The sequence below is a fragment of the Filicampus tigris genome, chromosome 9 (assembly GCF_054856515.1).
Source record: "Filicampus tigris isolate MCC_2025a chromosome 9, RoL_Ftig_1.0, whole genome shotgun sequence".
Taxonomy (NCBI): domain Eukaryota; kingdom Metazoa; phylum Chordata; class Actinopteri; order Syngnathiformes; family Syngnathidae; genus Filicampus; species Filicampus tigris.
In genome coordinates, this window is record NC_141225.1 from 15,835,892 (window position 1) to 15,853,669 (window position 17,778).

Consider the following 17,778-nt stretch of genomic DNA (forward strand, 5'->3'; position numbering starts at 1 on the left):
TGGAATTACACAAAGCAGGACATCATATTCGGCTCATGCGCGTGTTTGACGGTGACGAGAAAAACTGGGTTTGAATACGTCCTTTGCGTTATTAGACGATCAGACAGCATTTGTTGTCACAGATGATGAGTTGAGATTGAATCAGAAGGTGACCAACTGAGCAGCTGTCATCGAAGATGTGTCACGCAGGTCTCACCGCCAGGGGACACCTTCAATCCGAAGACACATGGCCCAATCCAGCCAATTGCGTAACAGGTTGTTTCTTTTCGCCCTTGACTTTCTCCTTGAAGGTCCACTAACTTGCCACGGTATGTGACATATTGCTGACAGTTGTTGTTTGTGTAGGCTATAAGTGAGGCATACGTGCATGAGTTCTACTACCGGTTGCCAAGGTAAAACGGTGGGCGCATGCACTGTTGTTATGGTTACAGTCTGTGGGCGCAATGAGGGAAGCAGGACTGGGGAGGAGGAGCTCCACTAGATAAGTGACAAGGATTTTAAAATTTTGCGGATTTGGTCTTCAATGCGTTCGAGATGGATGGATAGATAGATAGATGGATAGATGGATAGATGGATGGATGGATAGATAGATAGATAGATAGATAGATAGATAGATAGATAGATAGATAGATAGATAGATAGATAGATAGATAGATAGATAGGTAGATAGGTAGATAGGTAGATAGGTAGATAGGTAGATAGATGGATAGATAGATAGATAGATCAGCTCTGGAAGGGTGCATGTATTGGAGCTCAATAAGGAATTGGCTCCTGCTGTACCCCTCTTTCTGATACAACAAAATCCACTACACTGCACATCTGTGATTCCCTATTCAATTAATGTCTTGAATGTATTCTTGTCACAGATGTAAACACTATCACAATAACATGCTTCCATTTAGCTTGTCCCCATTTTTAAAAGCAGATTTTTGGACCTAAAACCTGAACACCGTAGTTTTGAGCAGAGAAATCCTGTGTAACAATGTCAGGTAAGAGTGTTTTCATTGATGCCTTGTATTTGCACATTTATACAATACATATTATTAATTCACTACTCGCAAAGTCACCTATTCACAGGTTTGTTTGTTTGTTTGTTTGTTTTTTGGAAACAATTTTTCATTATTCACTGAAAGCCCGTTCTAATAAACTGAAAGCATTGCCCACGAACATTGTTTCAAATACATTGAGGAGCTTCATGTAGCAGTTTATCAACATATTGAACCATCGGCTTGCAATTATAGGTATTTTTTTAATGCAAAATCGGTCATTGGTTTGACAAATCACATTGCGTATGCCAGAACACGCAAGATGGACTACGCTGCAATTTTGCGCATTTGGCACATGCAATCCTGGTTGTCCTGCGCCCGTTTTTGCCCGTGCAAACCTTTCCTAAATCAGGCCCTATATTAAACGACAAACTTGACCTTTTTTTCCAGACGTGGCACCAGTGGAGGTTAAGGCACGTTGCAGCTATCCATCTACCAAGATGGAGAAGATGAAAGCAGCGAAAGTCCTGGTAGAGAAAGCAATCAAGGTCATTACAGAGACAAAATAAATGAATCCACATTATGGCCTGCATGCTGACGTTTACTTTATGCCTGTTGGTTTCAGTCGCAGAAAGTGTTTACTGTGCAGGGGCGCTATCCCGTGATCCGTGCTGGCTTACGGGCCAGAGGGTGGGTGGAACGTTTTTCATCCAGCTCAGGCCACGGATTGTCTCCCTGCCTGAGTGATAAGGACAAGGATGAAGATGATGGCAGCACTGGAGCAGATAATAGTGGTGAGACAAAAGGTCAGTTTAATCTCTTATTCCATGAAAAAAAAAAAAAAAAAAAAAAAAAGACCCAAACGAGTGTTCATAGTGGCTGATTCGATGATTTAGCGGTTCAACCTCCAAGCAAAACCAATGCGGCCATTTCTTTTCTGTGCTGCTTATCCTATGCGGGGTTTCATAACACTTGGAGAACATTTAGAATTCACCTCCTTCCTGATCAATTTACAGACAGAGGGGATGACGGTGAGCAAGATGACCTTGATGAGATGTATGACTTCATGGTAAGAGCATGTTTACATGGACCACCCAACATCTCCCTCTAAATCTCTTCAGTTCATTTTGTCAAAGTGAATTCTAATTGTGTGTAGGAAATGTGCTAGTATCAGTGCACTACTGGTACACTTGTTAGCATAGTATCGTAACACTTCTTTGATCTAAATTAGGGCGGCGGCCAGGTGCGGCTTTTTTAATGGTCCGTCACATATCCTGATAATAGAATTCAACACAGGCGGCATCACAGGCTTGCCACAAAAATTATATTGCACATTATTTTCTAAAAATAAATTAACAAGTTGAGTATTACAAATTATAACACTATTTTAAACATGGCTTTATTTTTTATTAGATGTGAAAAATGTTTCTGTTACAAGATATCATACATTTTTAATAATCTTAAAAAGTTTCAAAATATGTTACTAGATCTCATGTCATGTCATCTTCCAAACCGCTTATCCTATATAGGGTCGCGGGGAGTTGCTGGAGCCTATCCCAGCCGTCAATGGGCGAAGGCAGACTACACCCCGAATATATATATATATATATATATTAAAATCCTTCAACTGTTTTTCATGCAGTCCAAAGTGGGAAGTTTGGGCATCCATGATCTCAATACAGCAGTATATAGTGTTATACCTCATATAGAATTTGATATAATTATCACTACCTGTGGGAGACATTTTTCTTTTTATCTTTTTCTGTTTGTAGTCTCGCCTGGTTCGAAATGAAAGGGCTTTTTTCTACTGGAGCACAAGTTACGATGCCACCCACTGTCGCTTCTTGCGACATGACCAAATGACCAACCACTATGCCAAAACTGGAACCTTTACCACCAAGGTCTCCCCTTTAATTATTAAGCCACGCACTTGAAGACATGTGCGATGCATAACTTTCTGTAGAGAAGTGACAGTGACAGTATTTTGTGTTGCTGTTTGAGGTGGGTCTCTGTATGAACCTGCGTAACCTTAGGTGGTATGACACTGCAGACCCTGACACCTTCTTTCCGAGATGTTACAGGCTTGGAGCTGAGGATGAGAGGGACGCATTCATTGGTCTGCTCGACACTGCCGCCACACTGTCTGGCACAACCAGACTTCACTTTTATCTCAAAATAGCCTTGTGCTCTTTGTTCTGTGGATGGGGAAAAAAAAGAGGACTTCAGAAGGACAGCGTGCAGCAGTCTGCTGAAGCACGTGGTGGAGACGAGCATGAAGCCAAAAGAGCCATCGCAAGAGGAGAAGGGGAAAGCTGAAAGTGTCATGTCGCCAGGTAAAGTTGGTGGCTGAATGCTAACTTTGGCATGCAAAACACAGAATGAGGCCACCGGCAGTTGTGGCCAATGTTGTTTGTGCCCACAGTCAGTGCAGGAGTGATCAATACAGCCTTGGAGAGGTGTCAGGAGTATCTGAGTGTCTTAGCACACAGCGACATTGATGTGACTGTGAAAACACTGGATTTCGTGGAGGAAAATCAGTGGAATCACTTTCTGCAAAAGTACTACTTGGTTGTGCAGTGAGTGCATTTCAATACAGCTTTATGGGTTCGCGGCATTGATTCCTCGTAGTTGAAGTTGAAAAACGGCATTCTGATTAATATTGCGTTTGTGGTTTATGAGTTAAGCAGCAGAATCCACCCCTTTTTAGCCATCTCAGGCAGTGGCCAATTTCTCCTTACTGTCAACTGAAAATGACATCACAACTACTCAGGGCTCAGGTAACGGCCAATTATGGCTCAGCTTCAGAAAACAGGTCAGCCGTGTCAAAATGGCCGCCCCCTGAGAAGGCTAAAAACGGGTGGATTAACTCTTATTCCACAAACACAATATTTATCAGAATGCCTTGTTTCAATGAGAGGGCTTGCATATAACATATTCTTGAAAAAAATACGGTTGGGTTGACTTCCACTTTAGGGCCTGTGATTTTCTAATATGCTTAATTATGCCAGTTTGTATTTTGTTTAGGATTTAAGTGATATGACTGCATAATCTACTCACATTGGCTAAATACACTGGTCAACAGCAAATTTTAATCAGGGATGGCTTTATGTGTCCCCAAACACACTGATTTAAAAAATGTCTTCGAGCACATCAGATTTTTGAGCAGCAGTTTTTTAATTTTTCGTTATTAAAATGGAAGTCAACCCAAAAATTATCTTTACAAGAATATGTTCTATGCAGGCCCACTAGTCAAAAGGTGGCATTCTGATTAATATTGCGTTTGTAGAACATGAGTTAAGCAGTAAAATTCACAGTTTTTAGCCATTTCAATGGGCGGCCATTTTGTTACTATTGTCGACTGAAAATGACATCACAGTTGCTCAGGGCTCAGGTAACGACCAATCATGTTTTCCTGAATCTGTTTTCTGAATCTGAGCCATAAAGAATACCATGTTTAGACTAGTGAAGATGCATACAACATATTACTGAAACCTTTAGTTTGACCTATTATTTTTTCCTAATGCATTTCAATGGGTGTCCATTATATGCAAATTTTGACTACTTGTGTTCGGGGGTCAGCCCCAATCTCCCACAAATAGCGGGTATTAATTGTACAATTAACAAATTGTTTAAATCGATTGGATCGTTTTGTCCATCATGTGATCGTTTTAGTGATGGATCATCTTTTTTTTTTAACTTGCTGATCAGTGATCAGCTCTAAAACCCTGATGGTGTAAAGGGGAACTGGGAACTGTTTTAAATGGTGAAAAGAAATGCATAATTTGTTTCCATTACAAGTAAAAATATCCATCCTTATTCTCCTCTTATGTGGAGTTGGGTCGTGGGGGTCGTGAGATTAGACAGGGAAATTCTGTCACTCTCCCCAGCCAACTTTGGGGTAACCCAAAGTGTTCCCAAGCAAACGGGAGACATCGTCTCTCCAGTGTGTCCGGGTTGTCTCCAGGGCCTTCTCCTGGTGGGACGTGCAAAGAACAGCTCACCAGGGAGGCGTCCAGGACGCATCCGAACCAGATGCCCGAGCCACCTCATCTGGCTTCGCTCGATGTGGAGGAGCAGCAACACTGCCCTGAGCTCCTCCCGGTTGGCCAAGCTTTTCACCTTATCCCAAAGTGAGAGCCCGGACACCCTGCGGAGGAAACTCATTTCAGCTGCTTGTATCTGCGATCTTGTTCTTTCGGTCACGACCCGCAGCTCTGAGCGTAGGTGAGGGTGAGAACGTAAATTGACCGGTAAATTGAAAACTTCGCCTTATTCAACACGACAAAGACTCCGAGTCAGTGAAGACACTGCAGCAATGCGGCAACAGCAGCATCAAGAACTAAAAATAAATACTGTAATGTATAGCTGTGCTGCAGGCAGATTATTCATAGTATGTCAAACTGCCACTTGTTATGAGTGAGAATTCAGACGGCACTACCGTTTTTCACCCAAAGCCAAATGAAAAAATGGCATGACACTACTATGCCGTTTTCTTGGCAACATGTGGCGGATGTTATGTACGGGTAATTTTGTATAAATCTTGATACTGACAATGATCATTTCATTGTGTGTAGTAAAGGTGCACCGATCAGAAGTAGTGCTGATTTTGTGGACCGCTGCCAGGCCATGTTGGTCCGACTGAAAGAAGTGTGTCCTCAGATGGACACTGATGGAGTTAATAACATCTGGATTATCAAACCAGGCGCGATGTCAAGAGGAATAGGTGAGGCTTTTGTTCCTCCCACATATGAATAGTTACATTTGTGTATCTTGTATTCTGTATTAAAAAAACTAAAATCCCGGTAATCTAATCCAATTGAATGTAAATCAATCTATTCTTTTCTTTTACATGGGCAACATCCAGGTATTGTTTGCATGAATCGCTTGGATCAGATTTTAGCGCTGGTGGACTCAGACAAAGCCACGATGAAAGAAAGCAAATGGGTGGTTCAGAAGTACCTGGAACAGCCTCTGTTGGTCAATGGAACCAAGTTTGACCTGCGTCAGTGGTTTCTCGTCACTGATTGGAACCCTCTGACTGTTTGGTTCTACAGGGAGTGCTACGTGAGGTTCTCCACACAGCCTTACTCCACAAAAAAACTTGATAGGTCAGGCAAGGCACGGACAATGACTTTACATTTCACTATACATTACATTTACTTCTTTTCCCCCATGTGGGATTGTTATTTCCACTTATTTGCATGAACATTTTTTAAAAGCAGTTTTCAAGTGAGGTAATGGGTAATAAACAATCATATAATTAGATGCACCCTACCACATACAGTATTTTATATGTCCCGTCATGTATTTTGCTGTGTTTTCCACAACCCTGTTACAGATCCTCAGAGTCTTGAAAAAGTTTTTTTCTTTTTTTTTTTCTGAAGATCTTGCTGAATTAAATAGTAGTCATAAGTAGATATAGACAGCACAGTTTTATTTGAATACTAATTTAAATTATATTTAAGTCTACAAGTTAGCTGTGTTAGTTGCTATATGCTAACTGGTCAAGAACAAACTTAGCTTAAAAAAGTATGTATTTTTTTTCCTCTGATAAATATGTGTAACGGAGTTACATTGGTTTGTCTCTGTCATGGCTGAAAGCATTGGAAAAATATGAAAATAGAAGAGAGGACTTACCTTAGGTATGGTCAAAGCAATTAGCTTAGCGCTATGCTGTCTCATATTGCCATTTTTTACTCTTCCTCTAGGTAGCGCAAAAGGTTTTATCAACAGTGTTGTGTGTAAAATGAGAGACTTCAGAGTATAATAACTACGATTTAAAATAAGTACGATAAAAAGAATCTTAACAATTACAAGGAAGGAAGCAGAAACATTTGATTTAAAACTGATTATATGTAAGTTGGTCTTCGAGAGGGAGGGGCAAAGAGAGTTATTTGGTATTCTAATTTATTATAAGTTATAAATTATTATTTCAATAGTTAGGTACATTTTTGTCGTGGGACAACAAGAAGCACACGTTTCTGCATGTTTGTCCATGGATTGTTTGACATTTAATGTTGGATGACCTAAATTGCTCTCCAATTCTGGAATGACCAATGTAGTAAGGAATAAAGCGTCATGCGAACACTCACCATCATTGTCTCATCAGATCGATCCATCTGTGCAACAATGCCATCCAGAAGCACCTCCAGCCATCAATTGAGCGCCATCCAAGCGTGCCCAGGGACAACATGTGGTCCAGCTCCGACTTCAAGGATTTCCTGCAGCAGCAGGGCCGCGGGGCACAGTGGGACACAGTGGTGGTCCCGGGCATGAAGCAAGCTGTGGTCCACGTCTTGCTGACAGCGCAGGACCGAGTGGAGCACCGCAAGGCAAACTTTGAGTTATACGGTGCCGATTTTATGTTGGGAAAGGATCTGAGGCCTTGGCTTCTTGAAGTCAACGCCAGTCCCACCATGGCCTGCACCAGCGTTGTCACAGCTCGCCTCTGCCCCGCCGTGCAGCTGGACACACTGAAGGTGGTGCTGGACAGACGAAACAACCCCAACGCCTTTACGGGAGGCTTCCAGTTGATCTACAAACAGGTGACTGGTACATCACACTTACAAGGCACTTACCTGCTCAGTCTATAAGATCCATAAAAGCGGTGCATCCCAAAAAAATGTAGCCTGGATACCACTTTTTCAAAATTTCCCAGTTTTCAGTGTATTTTTTATCTTACAGCACTCACGAAGGTTAGGGTTGTTTGGGTAAAGTTTTAGGATGATTCTAAAATGTTTCTAAAGTTTCAAAAATGTATTCTTTTAACTTTTGAATGGACATGTCCAACTTCCTCTGACCATATCATTCATTTGGGTCGTTCTACTTTGGGGCGTTGAATCATTCGCAACTGGGCTATTGTGAGTTTCTTAGAAAATCATCCGAGCAGGCACACATGTGCATAAGCTACATAGGACAGTTGGTGTGGAAACCCAACTATTTATCCCCTACATTAAGACACCCACCAAACCACAAATGGTATCCATCTTTTGGGACGCAAAACAAAGCGTCTGCCCGTCAGCAACAGTCGTTTGGGTGGAATTGTGTTTTCTTGTGTCCACTCCAACACTCAGGCAGAAATTAATGTCAAATTAAGTTCATTTGTAAAGGTTCCAGTGCATTTTAGGCTCATCCTAAAATTTAAGACGAAAGCTGAACTTCCCTAACTTTTTGTGAGCAGAAGTGCATCTAATATTTTTGTCAATGAGCATACTTTGTGTGCATTTCTTTGTGTTTGGATTTCTCGCCCTGTCAGCCTGTAGTTGAACCCCCAAAGTTTATTGGCGTGAACCTGATAGTGGAAGGAAACCACATCAGGAAACCTAAATCGACAAAGTGCAGGCAACGGCTTGCTTCTACAAAGCCTCGCTTGACCCAGTCGGCACGAAACCACACTTCTTCCAAGGACAGCGAAGTAACGAGTAAACGGCAAGTGAAGTCATGCGAGAAGGCACGAGAGCGGAAGGCTTCTCCGGAGAAGAGGCAGAAGACACCTTCACCGAGAAGTCGACAAGAGGAAAGAGCAGTGGTTCGCAATGCTGAGTTGATATCGGAACAACGTGCAGTGGAGATGTCAGAACAACCTGCAGTGAAGATGTCAAAACAACGTGCAGCGGAGACGTCAGAACGACGTGCAGCGCAGATGTCAAAAGAACGTGCAGCGGCGATGTCAGAACGACGTGCAGCGGAGATGTCAAAAGAATGTGGAGTGGAGATATCAGACCAACGTGCAGCGGGGATGTCAGAACAATGTGCAGTGAAGACGTCAGAAAAGCGCGCAGCGGAGTTGTCAGAACAACGTGCAGTGAAGACATCAGAAAAACGTGCAGCGGAGATGTCTGAACAACGTGCAGTGGAGATGTCAGAAAAACGTGCGGCGGAGACGTCACAACAACATGCGGCGGAGACGTCACTACAACGTGCAGTAGAAACGTCACAACAACGTGCAGCGAAGACGTCACAACACCGTGCAGCGGAGACGTCACAACAACGTGCAGTAGAAACGTCACAACAACGTGCAGCGAAGACGTCACAACAACGCGCAGCGGAGACGTCACAACAACGCGCAGCGGAGACGTCACAACAACGCGCAGCGAAGACGTCACAGCAACGCGCAGCGAAGACGTCACAACAACGCGCAGCGGAGACGTCACAACAACGTGCAGTCGAGAACCACACTGCACCCAGGAGGAGACCCCAATGTTTAAGTGTGAGTCATGGCAGCAGCGGAACGCCACGTGTCCAAAGAAGCGTCCCCTTTTCTCGCACCACCCACCCTTGCAGTGTTTCACTTGTATGTAAATCTCCAATTAAACCAAGCCATGGAGCGCACATGTGGAGGTCCTTGCTTCCCAGGACCTTTTCCGAGTCTTGGTACCGGCCCTCGATATGGGCAACTTCTTTCAAGAGGGATCAGCTCCCCTCGATATGGGCAACTTCTTTCAAGAGGGATCATCTCCCCTCGATATGGGCAACTTCTTTCAAGCGGGATCAGCTCCCCATGTTGCGGCTCAAAAGCGCGCAGCCAAATATCCTGCCAGGCTATCGAAAGCCTTCGATGCAGACCTTTCAATTTGAATCGAGTTATAGATTTCACGAGCAGCGTTACATGCAAACTATGTCCCAATATAAATGACAATGCATAGGAAATGTTTTTTCCCCTTCAAATTTGATCAAATGACACCATTCCCCCTTTAGCCATACGGCACTATTTAAATGAACAGGCCATTTTTATTTGCTATGCAATCACAGCCTATAATAGGTTCCATGAAAAGACTTAATTGAGACCCTTTACAGAGATAAGGATGCTAACTTTTGTTATAAATTTCAGAGAGGCATTTTTAATGAATTCGAAATAAATGGAGTTCGATGCAACCAGTGATGAGGTAACGCGTTAGTCTAATGTTTAAATTTTTTACAGCTATAATGACTAATACGTTGCTTTTCTCAGTGAAGTAATCTGACTACAACAAATTTTCAAGAGCACATTTCTTTACCATATAGCCATTATCGATGACATACTGCTCTCGTTAATCTTGCTGCTATTTATTATTTATTCACCATATTGTACATTTTTAATCATAGTTTTCCATCACGTGTATACGTGGAACAAATCTAATACAAATACAAATAATAAAATACAAGAGAGACCCCATTCATAGATAGACACAGCGGAAACATCTGTACATTAAAAACACATAAGAAGGGGGAACTACAGTGTTTATAGCTTGAAGTGAAGCATTCTGGGACTTAGGAATTTAAACAACAATGGAGGAAGGAAGAGATTTGCGTTTTCAAGATGGAAATTCAGTCACTATTTTGAGTTTGTGTCAGCTAATGTACTTAATGTACAATGCACACACTGCTGTTGACAAAGTGTTATCTTGCTTCAAAAGCACCACCAGTATGTCAACTTGAAAAAAAAAATGATTATATTTATAAACATGTAAGTAACTATGTTACTTGTCCAAGGTAACTGTGGCAACACTGAATGCAACTCCTGTACATTTTACTGATGTGCAACATAATTGGGAAACCTCTCATTGTGTTTTTTGTTACAGTGCAGTTCTGTTTTGTATTGCGGGTCTTGGCTCTTCAATATTCAATTTTATTTGTTTAGGTTTTATTTATTTTTTCAATGAAAGAAGCAACAATATATTTACAAATATTATCCTTGTGTTGAAATCTTTGAAGCCATTCTTTGAGGAAAATGGAACGGCAATGATTGCGAAACAAAATGTAAGTGTTTAACTTCTCCACCAGAGAGCGCCACATTCTCAGAAAAAATCTTTTAAACCCAGGACATAAAATTGTTCACTTTTACAAAAAGTATGACACAAGACGACAGAGTAACCTAACGATAACGAATAGTTACAAAATTGTTGTCATGTAAACAACGTAACTGACAGGCATTCACAATATAGCTAGAACATTCACCTAAAATAAAATCTAAAACCTCTTCAAATTATATAATTGATTCCTGACATGCATTTAAAATAAACTCTAAAAGTAACTTTCAAATTCAATAAATTGTTCATTGCAGACACTAGCGGTACTAAATAAGCTTCAGTCGTCATGGCAGCACATGAATCAAATTTATGCACAATTTAAATCAGCATGAAAATGATGTCCGTTGACGAGAAGAAAGAAGGCGACCTCTGTTCTGAGTGAACGGTGGGAAATCCCCCTCTGTTTGGAGAAAAATTGTGACGTAGGTCGCAGTGTGGCAAGCTGAGCATTTATTACATATCCCACTGGTGCACTGAATAGTCCATGTACAAGTATCCTTTGTCCTTATGGTCATTTTAGTGCACGAGTAAAAATACTAGTCATGAGGGATAACTGCACTAGGTTACAACTGAAACATCTTTTTGGGCATGTCAACTACTGCAGAAGTGCCTCTCTAGTAACGCACTGTATAGTACTTCTACTAATACAACTACTACTAATACTTCAACTCTGGCAAAGACCACACAAACTATCAAATGTTTTGAGCTGTGGGGTCAATGACCTGCAGTACTGAAAGCCATTTGAACATTTATTCAGTATCTTACTAGTGTGCTGACTTGTCCATGTAGTACGCTATACATCCTCATTTGTCATTGCACTAGTGAAATGACTTGGTAGCACCCGTAGAATAACAATATTGCAGATATTGTGACATCCCTAGTATCGTGTACTGTAGTTCTCGTGTGCTCTCGACATTTTACTAGTTTGCTTAATTGTCCTCCAAGTGAGGACAAAGAGCACAGTAGTACATGGACAATTCAGTACACTAGTCGAATGACTGGGTCACCAATAGACCATCACTAGAATAAATGTCTATAAGTGATTCTTTTTCGACACCATATCACATCTGCACACTAGTAGAATGACGACCGGTACATGTTACTAGTGAGGCAAAACTGCACTAGTCAATGAACTGCATGCAACTAGTACTACTGGTGACATTGTAAAATTCTACAAGTTAGTACCTAGAGAATTGATTATACAGATATTTTTTTTAATTATTTTAATACCGATGAAGTAAAAATGGTTTCCAGGTGAAGGGCATATTCTCATTTAGGGCTTGATCACCACTAGGGGTCTATCTCTGCACGTGCCTGTTAAGCCCAGATCTCAATAGTAGAGTATAATATATAGTATGCGGTCTTTTCCAGAATAAGCGGGGGAAATAATATGGACAAGAGTTGAAGATGTTAGAGTATGTTAGAGTATTAAATGGCTTGTGATTAAAAAGAAAAAAAAAACCGTAATACATTGACTCATGTTGGCCATTACATGTCGCTTGTAATTTACAAGCGTGTGTGTTCTCTTGCACTTCTATTAGTGGCCACGGACGGTTTATCAGAAGGAGATCCGGGCTGTGAACGCACGGTTACATAAGCGTCCCTCTGTAACACGAACGTGCTGGGCCCGCTGCACCAGCCGCGCCAGAATTGCGTCACTGCGCCGCGCATACAACATAGAGGCGAAGACATTTTCCACAGGAAAAAAAAATACTTTATTAATACACTTATATAATGTATATCAACATTTATAGACAAAATATGTACAAACATCAATCATCTTTCACGTAGGTCCCAAAATATAAAATCTCAAGTACCTCTCTCTATTAGAAAACTAGTCATCTGGTATAACGTTTACATTCACTTCTCTTCCCCTCACCGCCACGTTCCGGGATTCAAATGAGTTACAGAGCATAAACATCTGAGAGTTCTCAGCTTTTCACAAGTAGAAAGGCAACGGCAAGAACAAACGCCAGGTTTGACTTGAGCAGAAACAGATGTTGAGTATGCAGACCAGGTCCAGCACTGTGCTACAGTATGTACACACTCTGAGTACGCCACGCTCGCACTCGGTCCTTCCTCCTAGCTCTGTGGACAAGAGTGCGTGAACAGGTATCAAAAATAGAAATGTACAAGAAGTCTATCCACAATAATTACATTAAAATCCATACCGAGTGACTTTGCATTCAGCGCGGTCTTGATGGTGCCGAAGCGATTAACGGTGGCGGCGGCGGTGGTGACAGACAATAGGCAACAAACTTTGGGTGAAATCTTAACATTTGGTGCGACTGTTTTCTTGTACAAAAAACAACAAAAAAAATGGTATGTCTCTACCACAAAAGCTCGAAGTGAAATGCGCCAGTGTTGTCAGCGTTTTTGACTCGGAACAGCAGCATCTGAAACGTCTTTCTTTACATTCAACCGCGTGGGTGCGTGTGTGTATGGCAGGTCCATTTGCACTTAACATTCAACCATTTTCATCATCCACACGTGGACCATTTGGCCAGCCGTCTCTCGTGAATTCCGGGACGAGAAGCAAAAGTAGAGAAATGACTTGACGGACTACAGGACGACTCAGTCATGTTCTCCCTCCTGATGTAGCAACTCAGCGGCCATGTTTTCTTAGTCTTTGGTTTCCAGGTTGAGGGGGGGTAACTGCTTTAGTGCCTGTAGGAGAGCCGGGGAGTCCATGGGCGTCTGAGACATGGCTGGGGCTGGAGAGCCTCCCCTTGGAGACATGACCATCTGTGGGGGTCTCTCGCCGGGGACGGCGGTGGCGGAGCCGCCCATGCCGGGGTACAGCATGGGCATGGCGCCCGGATACCAGCATTTCTCCAGCATAGGCAGGTAGGTGGCGGCGGAAGGGGGGATGAGGTAGAAGGGCATGCAGAGGGGATGCGGTGGCGGGGGTGGATGGTTGGGGGAGACGCTCATGTAGCTGCCGTAACCGCTGGAGGAGGACGAGGCTGAGGATTCGCCGCCCGAAAGCATCTCGTCCTCAGACGACTCCGCCCGGGCCCGTTTGTGCCTGGGCTCGTCGTCTTCCCGCTTGACGTCGGAGCCCTGCCTCTCGGCCGCGCCGCGCTTCGTCACCTTGCCCTCCTGGCTGTAGTAATCGGGATGCCTCTGTGGGGCGCCGCACTCGTTTTTCTCCAGCTCTCCTCCGTAGCCGCTGTCTGTATCAGTGTCACTGCCGCTCTGCTCGCCGCTGGGCGGAGCGTGCGCCCGCTGGATGACCGGCACCCTTCCGTAGCCCTCGCTAGGCTTGGGGGGCAAGCTGGCCGGTGTCTCCTTGTGGGTTTGGTGCTGGCTGTATGTGGGCATTTCCTCCGGCGGAGGGCTGAGAGGAGAGTGGGGTCGCTTTGGACTTTGGAGCACGTCAGCGGCTAATTTGTGAAGGTGGTTAATGACGTGCGATGGCGCAAAGTTGCCGTCGCTCTCACGACTGGCCAGGTACTGAAGGATCTCCTTGGCGCACATGTGGAAACCGGAGCGGAACATCTCCTCCGACTTCTCTTGGCTGACAATAGGTTGGTCTGTAAGCACAGCAAAAGCCGGATTTGTTAGACTTTCTCAAAATTGACATTCATTTAGTGAAGTGCGGTACGCAGACCACTTGCAGTACGCAGGATCTCTCAAGTGGTGCGCCATATAATCACTAAATTAAATGTTCGCACTGCAGAATGTTATGGTAGCTCAAGATTTTAATCCAATGCAGTACATTTAAGGATAACTGTATTTAACGCAAGTAAAATTTGTTGGTTTTCAAACAGGGGTGTCCAAAGTTTTTCCTCTGAGGGCCGCATCCAGAAATATCCAAGGATGTAAGGGCCCCTTTGGAATTTTTCACTTGAATTTATTTAAGAGTATAAAACCAATCTTACAAGAAATTGAATATTGTTAATAAGTTATATTATTAATGAAAAACAACGACATCAAAGCTTTCAGTTAAGAGGTGATAAGCCAATTTTGGGGTGGTCAGCAGACCTGCGACCCACTGGAAAAGATCGGCCCCTGCGTTATGTTGATTTCCACAATGAAACCAAAGCAAGAGAAATCTACAGGAAGTTGACATTTATTTTTTAGCATCATTATTTGGACCTTGACAAGGAACAGAAAGTGGAGGAAAGCATTTTTGCTTATTAGCATTAGTCATCTTAATGAAGAGTAATTTTGTTCCTATTTTAGCTGTCAATATTTTCTTTGCATAACATTAGCATTATAGCATAACTACCCGAGGCAATTTTTAACTTAGTCAAATGTCAATAAATTAATAATAAATAAATCCTCATGATAGCTAAATTAATGTTTCCTTTCCTGTACATTCTCAAGCAGGCAGGTCATGGTAATCCGTAAAGGATGAATCTAGGCAACTGAATTCTAGTTGTTTGTCGAATTTGTTTTTTTTTTTTTAAATGGTAAAAAAAAAACGCAATTATGCTATTGGGTTGACAATATTTAGAAAAAGCTATGTTTTTAGTCATAGTTATAGTTAAGGACTTGTAGAAGGCTTTTGTGGGGATTTGGGTGGTGCAAGCCTTGACGATTTCGACACCCACAGTTTTCACACAACCCTTGGTAGGAAGAAGAAAAAAAAGGAATGTGGGTCACAAATGACCCCCGGGCCATACTTTGGATACCCGTCCAATCGATCCTTTCAAATGTTTATTTTTTGATTCAATGCAAATATTCCCAAACATTTCTCCACATTCACTGGCTATTTAAAATTCAGATTCTGCTTCATTTCAGACATTAGCTATACCCCTTTTGCATTTCTATTGTGTGTATTTTATTATCCTCCAAATACCTTTTTTTGTTTTTAAATCCCGTAGCCTCTGGTTCCTACTTGAGTGTCCATTGAACTACTGTTTTGTTGACGATGATGGAGAAGGCGGCGGCTTACTTACCGATACGCATGCCACTCTGCAAGGCGAGGATCTTCTGCTGCTGCTGCTCCAGAAGAGTGCTGAGCGTCTTCACATGCTTGAGTGTGAGCTCCAAAACCACAGCCTTCTCCAAATGGCCCAAAGTCTGCAGGAGACACAACACGATTGTCAACACATTCTTGTAATGGTGTTTCATATTAGATGATATGCTCCCATTGTCTGTGGGGTGGGGGGGTGAAGCTAAATCCAAATCATAATCATGTGGAGATTAAATAGAAGGCCTATTCTCTGGTGTGCCGAATGAATGCAGACGCAAACTGCACAGCCAATGTAATGGTAAAGCCGGCCCACTAGGTGGCGCGTTAACAGAATGAAACCCATTACTAAGAAGCAGAGGGCTATACAGATTTAAAAAAAAAAAAAAAAAAAAAAAAAAAAAAAAAAAACTTACCGTAAGTTTTAGGTGCTCCGGCAACAAATCTTTCAACTGAGCAATGCATTCGTTTATCCGATCACGTCTCTTTTTCTCAATGAGTCTGTGAGGCAGCTTGTAGGTCTCCTAGGAGAAAACGTCACAAAAGTCAGCGGCTTGTTCTCCGCGCCCGAAGATTCATGAGCAGTTATGTCATAACGGGAATTAGGTCAAGCTTTTATTGCACTACAGTACTCGACTGCTGCCAGACCGGTTTCTCCCACGCCCTTCAAAGTAACGCTACATTATTCTTAATGTATTATTGCTTTCCAATAATCATAAAAAACATACCTTGCTCTCCTCTCCTCTTTTCATTCCTCGCCTAGGTTTATATGCGTACATAGGGAAATCCATGCTGCAGAAACAAATAGATATATATTTGTAGAAATGTGCACTCAAGTTGCATGGCACTTCATTTTTTCCTGACTTACCCGTGCATGTCTGCTAGATCAGCCTTGGACAGAGGAGGAGGTTGCGCGCTTGGGATTCGCTCCATTTTCGTGATGCGTTTTTTTCCACTTACAAAGGCGACCGAAAAAAAAGTTACGCAGTAAGTTTGCCCCTTCAAAAAGGACACGTCAATTCTGTCATTCAAAGCGATATCTATTTTTTTCCTCCCAGCGTTGAGAGGTGTCTCGGCGGCACTTCCACGCCGCGTGGGTAGCAAGAGGGAGTTGGGGCTGAGGGGTCCACGAGAGAAATAAACTCTGTCCGCTTGTCCGCTCAGCCTGACCCAGCTCTGTCACATGAGGCTCACGTGTCAAGCGGCGCTGTCTTCTCGGCGCAAGCCCCGCCCACTCGCTCCAGACAAGGCGCCTGAGTGGGCGGAGGCGGTTGACGTCAGTGAAGCGGGTGGGGCGAAGCTGATCCCGTGTACCACCATGCTGAAGTGTGTGGAAACAAGGCAGGGAGAACCACGACGAATGAAACGTGCTGGCGGGCGGTGAACCCGCACGGCCAACGCTTGTGACGGATTTGGACACACGAGTGGAGCGTCAACACGGTAGCCACATATAAAGACTCAAGCAATTGACTGAAAACCCAAATATATTCACTTTTTTATTTTTTTAAATAAAGATTTATAGGTTAAACTGACAACTCGTTAAACTACCAATTTCTCTTCAATTTCTCTTCCTCCCTGAAACGTACCATCATCTGGTAATTTTATCCTCAACAAATGGAAGCTCTCACACCTCCCGTGCAGACACGTGCACCCGTGCATGGACGAATGTGTTTGTGTTGTCATGAGGTGGTGCGTGCCGCCTGTCACGTTGGTCTCCTCATGGCGCAAACAGAGCCTGCTGAGCCGGCTGAGCACATTCGGCACACGGCGGCGCCTGCCGTCAGGCTTTCAGGACATCATTTATCCACACCCCACCCTCCACAAAAAAAAAAAACAGGTGGCCGTCATTATCATGCATGTGCACACACATGAAAAGGTTTGTCAAGGGTAGGGAATTCAATACACAATAAATTGCTGTCACGTTTTACTTTGGAAAGCCACTATGCACTACTGCAACAACCCCAAAAAACAAGGTACACCTGCCTAATCGATGTATACAATACAAGGGCTCTATCAAATAATTATGCCTCTACATAGATAATAAAGCTTTATTTATAAATGACACTATGAGAGAGGTATTAAT

At 43.0% G+C, this 17,778-nt stretch overlaps 3 protein-coding genes across 7 annotated transcripts in view; 1 reads left to right on the forward strand and 2 right to left on the reverse strand.

Annotated features, from left to right (window-relative positions):
* The window catches only part of slc4a8 (solute carrier family 4 member 8), a 33,514-nt gene extending 26,672 nt beyond the window's left edge, over window positions 1-6,842 (reverse strand). The window contains exons 1-4 of one of the 2 annotated variants that reach the window (XM_086039780.1): window positions 6,624-6,842; window positions 4,988-5,133; window positions 1,592-1,725; window positions 1,425-1,513 (exon numbers count right to left, since the gene is read on the reverse strand). The gene's annotated coding sequence lies outside the window, so the exon portion shown is untranslated. The remainder of the gene's footprint in view (window positions 1-1,424; window positions 1,514-1,591; window positions 1,726-4,987; window positions 5,134-6,623) is intronic. The other variant, XM_086039779.1, reaches the window with a different exon arrangement.
* On the forward strand, window positions 34-12,130 carry LOC147142238 (tubulin monoglycylase TTLL3-like). 4 transcript variants are annotated; one of them, XM_086039781.1, is made up of 13 exons: window positions 34-308; window positions 926-989; window positions 1,437-1,534; window positions 1,612-1,792; window positions 2,003-2,055; window positions 2,759-2,887; window positions 2,988-3,102; window positions 3,203-3,319; window positions 3,409-3,562; window positions 5,561-5,709; window positions 5,851-6,094; window positions 7,096-7,531; window positions 8,242-12,130. In XM_086039781.1, exons 2-13 carry the CDS (start codon window positions 983-985, stop codon window positions 9,619-9,621), a joined length of 3,063 nt encoding a protein of 1,020 aa, XP_085895907.1. In that variant the 5' UTR covers window positions 34-308; window positions 926-982; the 3' UTR covers window positions 9,622-12,130. The 4 variants fall into 4 exon arrangements, with proteins under 4 accessions (XP_085895907.1, XP_085895908.1, XP_085895909.1 ...); XM_086039782.1 differs by lacking the exon at window positions 3,409-3,562 and having other exon boundaries at window positions 34-989; window positions 5,566-5,709; XM_086039783.1 differs by lacking the exons at window positions 2,003-2,055; window positions 2,759-2,887; window positions 2,988-3,102 and having other exon boundaries at window positions 34-989.
* Window positions 12,131-12,465: 335 nt separating this feature from the next.
* On the reverse strand, window positions 12,466-17,457 carry LOC147142239 (class E basic helix-loop-helix protein 40-like). The gene is made up of 5 exons (XM_086039786.1): window positions 16,564-17,457; window positions 16,424-16,487; window positions 16,112-16,219; window positions 15,682-15,805; window positions 12,466-14,310 (listed from the first exon to the last, which is right to left on the reverse strand). Exons 1-5 carry the CDS (start codon window positions 16,626-16,628, stop codon window positions 13,397-13,399), a joined length of 1,275 nt encoding a protein of 424 aa, XP_085895912.1. The 5' UTR covers window positions 16,629-17,457; the 3' UTR covers window positions 12,466-13,396.
* Window positions 17,458-17,778: the final 321 nt, after the last annotated feature.